Source organism: Monopterus albus, unplaced genomic scaffold (genome assembly GCF_001952655.1).
Source record: "Monopterus albus unplaced genomic scaffold, M_albus_1.0 scaffold192.1, whole genome shotgun sequence".
Taxonomy (NCBI): domain Eukaryota; kingdom Metazoa; phylum Chordata; class Actinopteri; order Synbranchiformes; family Synbranchidae; genus Monopterus; species Monopterus albus.
The window spans coordinates 32,040-39,735 of record NW_018128072.1 but is presented as its reverse complement, the minus strand read 5'-3'; the positions used below and the strand labels follow the sequence as shown (position 1 = coordinate 39,735).

General features: G+C 39.4%; 2 protein-coding genes across 3 annotated transcripts in view; both read right to left on the bottom strand.

Annotated features, from left to right (window-relative positions):
• rprd2b (regulation of nuclear pre-mRNA domain containing 2b) overlaps positions 1–1,066 on the bottom strand; it is a 17,941-nt gene extending 16,875 nt beyond the window's left edge. For both annotated transcript variants that reach the window (XM_020617572.1, XM_020617573.1), the window contains exon 1: positions 818–1,066. In XM_020617572.1, the coding sequence (XP_020473228.1) occupies positions 818–1,013 (196 nt within the window). In that variant the 5' untranslated portion in view covers positions 1,014–1,066. The remainder of the gene's footprint in view (positions 1–817) is intronic.
• A 151-nt stretch (positions 1,067–1,217) lies between these two features.
• prpf3 (PRP3 pre-mRNA processing factor 3 homolog (yeast)) overlaps positions 1,218–7,696 on the bottom strand; it is a 7,513-nt gene continuing 1,034 nt past the window's right edge. Inside the window, 16 exon segments of the mRNA XM_020617574.1 lie at positions 1,218–2,005; positions 2,142–2,197; positions 2,292–2,369; positions 3,372–3,490; positions 3,609–3,722; positions 3,827–3,926; positions 4,017–4,160; positions 4,754–4,836; positions 5,099–5,265; positions 5,400–5,587; positions 5,674–5,792; positions 5,920–6,152; positions 6,154–6,210; positions 6,331–6,414; positions 6,536–6,703; positions 7,357–7,487. Coding sequence (XP_020473230.1) covers positions 1,856–2,005; positions 2,142–2,197; positions 2,292–2,369; positions 3,372–3,490; positions 3,609–3,722; positions 3,827–3,926; positions 4,017–4,160; positions 4,754–4,836; positions 5,099–5,265; positions 5,400–5,587; positions 5,674–5,792; positions 5,920–6,152; positions 6,154–6,210; positions 6,331–6,414; positions 6,536–6,703; positions 7,357–7,487 — 1,991 coding nt within the window. The 3' untranslated portion in view covers positions 1,218–1,855.

Below are 7,696 nucleotides of genomic sequence, written 5' to 3'. Positions count from 1 at the left end.
TAGTGATTATGCTGGTAAAGAGAGGTTTAATTTTAATTTTGTTTTGCTCCTGAACTCTAGTGGAGTACAAACATAAGACAGATACTAATTACCTCAAAATTGAACTTAAATATAGTTCTCGAGTAACTGTACTTAGTTACTTTCCACCAGTGATTCCTACCTATAACGTTACTGGTAACTGATATCTAGTTTACAAAAACATGTATATACAACGTAGCTGCCAAAGATAAAATAAAACTTCAATATAGTTTTGAAAACTGGAAAGTCAGTTTAAGCTCAGGCTCAGTGGTTTCTCCTGTCCGTCTAGTACCAACTTGGCAAAAAGCTGCTAATACCATGCTTAATGTGTACCAATCCTATGTTTTTCTACATCACATTCATCCACATCTTGAATTCTGCTTTGGGTAGACTTAGTCATGGAGTTTTGGCGTAAGTTAATCATGCATATCAGATCACAACTAGCCCCGAAAGACAACAAAACGTGTGCATGGCGAAATGTAGAATCAGTGTGTCCAGACCGTGAACGCCAAGAGGCCCACAGCGCTAACAGCCAAACTTTAGCTTAGCTAATATTAGCAACTAGCTAACGTTAATTTTAGGCAGTGATAACGCCAGCGATATCTTTCGACGATGCAGCTGACTAAAAGATAAAATTGCCCTAGACTTACGTTAACATAGTTTTGTGAGCCAGTGAATCGTCTCGTACCTCACCAAAACAGAGTTTAACAAGATGACGATGGCCAAACCAGAAATGAATTTGAATTAGCTAAAGTAAGCTAGCTAGCTGGTTAGCTTCAGTAGCAAGTTAGCTACTTACATTTCTTGAGCCACTTGATCCAGTAACGAACGATAAGGCCGTGATGCTTCTTGTTTTCAATGCACCAGGTTGAAAGCCCCTGTATTGACTCCATAGTGTTGGATACTCCTTGAAATCGTCGGTCCAAAGATGATTCTAGAGCAGCGGTTGAGCTGCGGGCTCCATGGCCACTTGCAGCACCAGAACCGGCCGCCATCTTTCCAAACTCACTCTGCGTATGGGGATGAAAGCGCTAACGTAATGAGAATGACTAGAAGGAAAAACACGCCCCCGTCTATTACTTTATTATAAAGACATAACTGTATTTACTCACAGTACAAAACGCAGAATAAAAATACATAATCACTGATATTCAACGTTAGTGTGGGCTAACGTTAAATATCAAAGGAGATGACTGCAATTACAGGATAAACGGAGACAAGTCGGTTGAATGTTGTTTATTTAAGGCTGTGACTGCAAGGTTACAGAGAAATTTAGCTACAAGCGAGTCAAAGCTTTGCTCATTTCACCAAAAGAAAAAAAAAGTGTTTTTTAAACTAACTGTTGAGAATATTACCTGTAATGACTTCCAGGTTTATTCTAAATGTGTAGTGCCCTGAAGGTTCGGCTTTTATTAACTGCTTGACTCAAACAGGGATTATCATCACTGTGCATGGATATCATTACAAAACCTAAGTCATAATATAATCTGACAATTAATCGCCATCACGTAAAGCCTTGGGTAACTCATTTACATCACACAGTGTAGTCTGTCAAATTGTATTCAATAACAGATAATACCACACAGAAGAACCTACAATTTAGGAGATGAACACTGATGCAGGAATACACACGCATACTGTCCTACACACACAATGCTCTTTCACACATTCTCACAAAAACATCCACACATTTATTGTTCCTCCTTTTTATGTTCAGATCTCTTGATTATGTTTGTCTGTCCCCAACTGAACGTAGCCAGTGAGGTCGGTGGGCTGTGAGGCGTGTTCTGGAGTCTTATAGGAGGGCAAGAGCGCTGACTGAAACTACAAGCAGGTTTCAGTCATCTGTGCCATCCAGGACACTATGGCTGAGAGCTAGGTCCCAGTAGTGTTCTGTGCCATGTTTCTTGAAGTGTTCTCTGGCCATGCTCTCTGTGGGGCACTGCTTGAACTTCATGTCCCCAAAACTGTGCTCTTTAGCTGTTCCCTGGAGGACCAATAGGAACTGTTAGACTTGAATAAGACCACCACCAAAAAGATAATCCAAATTAACTTCCAAATACTGAAGTAATACAACCAGATATAAGCATGCAATAGAAGTCACAGTGTGTGCAAACACTCACCTCCCAAATCAACCAACATTTGTTGTTTCTCTTTGTATCATCATCACCATCTGGATCTGATTAATAATTGATGATAGAGAGGTTAGTATTCTTGAAACAAGCACAAACATGACACTTTGCACAAAGACTCGAATGTCACCTCACTCTTACCATCTCTCTTACTGTTGTGTTCCTCCCATTTGATTCTGTGCATCATCAACCTCTTGAACTTCTTCTGGGATTTGGGGCCTAAACCAGAATATAAGATAGAAACAAAATGCATAAGTTACATTGTCCTGACTTACATTTCTCATCGGGTACCTGAGAAATGGTAGTCTTTTAGAAACTTATGTATATGCACTTGTGCAATTTTTTAACGAGAACCATTGTCACTTGGTCTTTCACAATGTCTTCACACCATTGAGGCAAAGCCACCATACAGTTATTCACACATCAGTGACCACCAGGACAAACTTTGGATTCATGGTCTTGGTCAAGAACACTTCGAAATGTGGACTGCAGAAGCCAGGAATTGAACCACCAACCCCTACGGTTGGGGGATGACCCGCTCCACCTCCTAAGCCACAGTCGCCCATTTAAAAAAGTTATTTTTATGTTATTTTACAATTAGGAAATTGATGCAGAAAAAATGCTGTAGCATGTGCATTCAAAGTTAAAAGGGCAGATTTCTCATGCCCCCCACCCATCACCCTTTCCTTGGTACCTACTAATCTTCTTTGAGAGTCAATTCAGTCATGTATTCCAAAACTGTGATGTCAGTCTAAAACTCCTTTCTAATTTAATGTTCTCCATTCTCGTACAGTTTCAGTACAGTGTAACTGTTTGTTTGAATATGACTGAGAATTTAACAAATGCAAATCTAACAGAATAAACTGATAAAACCAGGTTGTGGAAGGTTTGGATGGTACATCTTGGGGAATAAATCACATAGCAGGCAAAATTTTAACATATGAGGAAGATTTACGGGAATAAAGGTAGTACAATGTCTGGAAAAAATGGTTGTGAAATGTGTTTTAAGCCCATATGGATACAATTTCTGCTGAAAAGGATGAGTCTATTCATTTACTAAGATAAATTTTTCATTTTTATTATTAAAATCTCACTTTTCAAGTAATCAAGAATATTAATTAATGACTGGCATTTAATACCAACACCAGAGCATACAAAGAGTGCAACATAAAAAATAGAATCACTTTCATGCAAACTTTTCTGTATGCATTTCTCCCTTACCTCCCTCCACAACAACAAGGTTGACGTCTCTGTGCAGAACTACTGTGCCTGTCAGGTACAGCTGGTTGGCATTGGCCTCAACCTTAAACTTCTTAGCAGGATTTTGTAGGTTACGGATCCTGTACAGGGAGAGTAAGAGGCTTAAATGAGACACACTTCAGTGTTGGGACACACATGCTGCACCTGATATTTGAACTACAATATGTGCACTCTCCCTATAAACACAAACACACACACCTGTACACTGCAATGTGAACACCGTCAGTGAGGTCTTCTTTTAACTTCTTGACTTTCTTCTCTTTCCTCTGCTCTGCTGTGAGTTTACGAGCTGCGTTGGCCTCTTCGTGCGCCCTGCGGGGAGGGGTACACAATTAGAACATTTTTTGAATAAGATTTTGTTCTCCATGGATTATGTCACATTAGGATAACTGGGAAAATTGAATTGTGTTACTAACTTCTGTCTCTTGGCCATCTGCGCTCTGACATGGGCTTCCACCTTCGTAGGGTCCTGAACCGCCTCCGTCCCCAGAACTCTCATCAGGTTGGAGATTCGTACTGAGTAAAAACAGAAACAAAACTCAGCTACATTCAATTTAATTTAGCAATGTAGTAATTTGGTAATCATTGTAATTTGTGTGTGCGTACCTTTGGGTTCTGGTGGAGGCATCAGTCCCAGACGGACTTTCTCTTGCAGTTCTTTTTGGGACTCCCTTCTCATCTGTCTTCTCAGTTTCTTCTGTTCTTTCTTTGTCAGGTATACACCCAGCGTTACTGGCTTGTCTGTGTCAACTGAGATTAAAAAACAGTCCATATAGTAACCAAGCAAATTATTATAGTACAAATACAAGAATTTAACATAGAGTTTGTAATAGCTTGTAGAAAAGGGAGTAGAAAAGTTAGAGCAAAAATGACAAAACTTCTAATGTAGCCTGTGGAGAACTTTCCCCCAATCCATGGATTTCCTCCTACACCTATACCTAACCTCCATATGTTTGTAATAAGCATGCACAGCTGGTATTCAATCCACACCAGGAAATGGAATTACCTCTATGTTTCCTGTAAATGCAATTTTATATTCTGGTTCCTTTGAAAGTAGGTTGTTTTTTTTTTTTTTTAATAAACCCAGGGTTTCTTTTGAAAGTGATTATTAATGTACTGTAAGTCAAAGAGTAAAGTAAATATAACAGTCAGGAAAAGTCATTTACATGAGGAAATATATATTTTAGTCTTTCGATTCAAAATGTTTCTATAATTAACTATAATACTTACATTAAACTCACTGCACATTAGCAGGCAATGAATGTACTTCTACCAACAAACACATTTTGGAAGCAGCTTTAAAAGTATGCATCTTTTATTTTTTAATCTTTCAATACCCTTACCTGGAGGACACATTTGGGCAGGATGTTCTACCAGGTTGGTGACACCAAATAACTCCAGGGATTCAAATTTAGTGTCTGGCATTCTTCATAAAATAAAAGCATACATGTCAGGTTATTTCCACAAGTTGACTGTGTATAATCATAGTGCATCCACAAACCAATTCAAAAACAACAACATTGATCAACTTTGCACATTGCATTACTATATGCAAGTACTGTATGTTGGTAAAGACCATGCTAGGTATTTGACAGCTTTGTCACAACAGTAGGACAAAAGGCAGTGTTAACATTTAACCTAACATCATATTCAGGATTTAAGGTTTAGGGTTAACAGTAGTGTATTACATTTCTACGTTGGAGGGCAGGATGTACAAGTCCCACCACTCAATGTTAGGCACCTCGCCTTCTCCAATCTCTTTCTTGGGGGCAATCAGTGCCAACTTAGTGGATGCCTGGATTCCTGTCTTCTTTGCTGCCTGGGCAATCTCATTCTGCAACCTTTCCAACTGGGCCTGATTGAGGTAAAGATCAACGCAGGAGGGAATAAATACCAGATGTTGTGAACCATGTCTTAACAGGTATTCTATTCTAAATCACCAGGCTGTGGCATCTGCTGACAAAGAACATTGTATGTGTTAAGTCTAACCTTAGTTCTAACTCTCTGAGCAATCTTTTCAAAGCGCCCTGGTTCATGGAATTTGAAGCTCCTGCGAGGACGCTGAGCTTGTGTAATAGACACACGTTGGTCGAAGTAGGACGTGGACTCCAATTCTTCCCCAGGCTTCTCCTTCAGCTGCTGACGGAACTGCTCCCTTTTAACTGCTCGAATGTTAGCTAAACATAGAGAGGAAAATGAGTTGAGGAACAATAAAACAACATAAGATTGTATTCATGTAGGTAGTGGACTATTGTACACATACCTTTCAGTGTGGGCATGCGATGTGTGAGTTCAACCTCTTTGCCACTCGCATCCACAGTTCTTCCCTTCTCATCCAGGATAAGAGGTGTTGGCTTATTCACTTCTTTAGCTTCTACTTTCCTACAAAGGGAGAGAAAGTGAAAGCAGACTATTTTCAAATTACAGCATAAGTGAATATACATCATCACCACCCATGTATTTTCCCTTTTTTGATTTTAAAATCCTATTTCCTGTGACAATTACTCACGGTGGAGCAATTCCCATGGCGTGTAGATTTGCTAGTGCAACGAGGTTGTGAGGCCCAGTGTTCCCCAAGGCTCCGAGGATACCAGGTTTCATGGCTAACTGGGACTGGATGCGTGCTTGTAGCTCAGCAGCCTTGCGGGCTTTCTCGATAGCATCATTCATAAAGCTGGCAGCCTGGGAGGGGGCAAAAGCAGCTGCACTGGAAGAGCGCCGAAGCCACGACCAGGGAGCCCAGAAGCCGTGACAATGGAGTGGCATCTAGTTGTGACTGTGATGTAGGAAGCGGCAACCGCTAACATCAAGAGGAAATAAGAACGGTTATATTATATAATGCCAAAAATTACAGATTAAAAATTAAAAAATTAAAATTAAAGACTTTAAGGTTTTCATTTTAAAAAAGTAATTATATTACTGGGGTGGTAGGATGTGAGGTAAAGCTCAGCTGTTTCTTCCTCTCTTCTATTTGTTTTGTTGCTGCCTCCATCATCTGTTTGATCTATTAATACAGAGGAAGAGTTAGGAAATGCGCAACAAAAATCTGAAAACAATTAACTCAATGGCAAAATAATTATACGGTGTATGTCTGTTGTATCAACAAGTAAACAATTATCCTGTACCTGCGTTTTGGTGAGCATGCTAGGGTTCTCAGAGGGAGGTACTGGTTGGACCTCAGGCTCCTCCACCTCCTCGAAGCGAGGGACCCGTTTCCGCTTTGCTACTGTCCCATCTACTGCCTCGGGAATTTCCCGCATTGCAGCTGTTTCAGTCTCATCACCAAACACATCCTGAGACCAACCAGGCAAAACAGAAAAACCAGTAAAATTAGATACCTGAATAGCCTATTGGGTTGTATCATTTAGTTTTATCCTAATTAATTTAGTTTTCATATTCTATTTACTCTATATTTATTCTACTTTTATTCTATTTTAGTTTCTTAAATGGTATGGACATTCAATATTAGGTGAGAGGGAAACGGTATTTCGACTTTTCTGTATGTCCTGCAAATATAGTGAATTGACAACAAAAATTTTTTTATCATCAATCTTGAATAATTACATATCATCATTAACCCAAACACAGGAGTGCTTACACTTGGTATGCTTTTGTTTATCTGTAATCTGGTTTCAGAAACCTCCATGTAAACCTGAAATCCAGTGTCCATTTGGTGGTTAAAGTCTAGGAACATCCGAAAGACAATAATATTTATGGAGGGGATAAAACCAGGGGTCTGATTACTCACACCTTATATAAACCGAATTTTACGTTTAGTAATCTGATTAATTTAATGTCTGCCATAATGGCAGGCTCTCACGTTCTGACTTTACATGATCAATTTGTATGTGAGCATGTTAGTGTAGCCAGTGAAATTTTGGCCATGAAATGTATCAGCTTTAGATGTTATTACTTAGCTATACAGTGACTAATAAGTAAAAAGTACCTTTAGGTCTCTCTTGCGATTCTTTTCTCCTGTGCCTTTGTTGCCACGGGCACTGCGGCTCTCCTCCAACGCTTCAAAAAGACGTTCCACAAAACCTCCAGCAGAGTCATCAAGGAATGGACGCAACTGGTCTGAGGGCAAATCATCAATAATAAGCAGAAATCTTTATTTCTTTTATCAGCATCACAATTAAATAAACAAAATGGTGCTTTTACATGCACAATAAACCTCAACATGATTAATGTGAATATTATGATTAAGCTAAATTAAGAACAAATTTGGAAGCCAGTGCAATCAGTTGAATCCAGATGCATTTGCAATGCACTGCAGCAGATAGCAG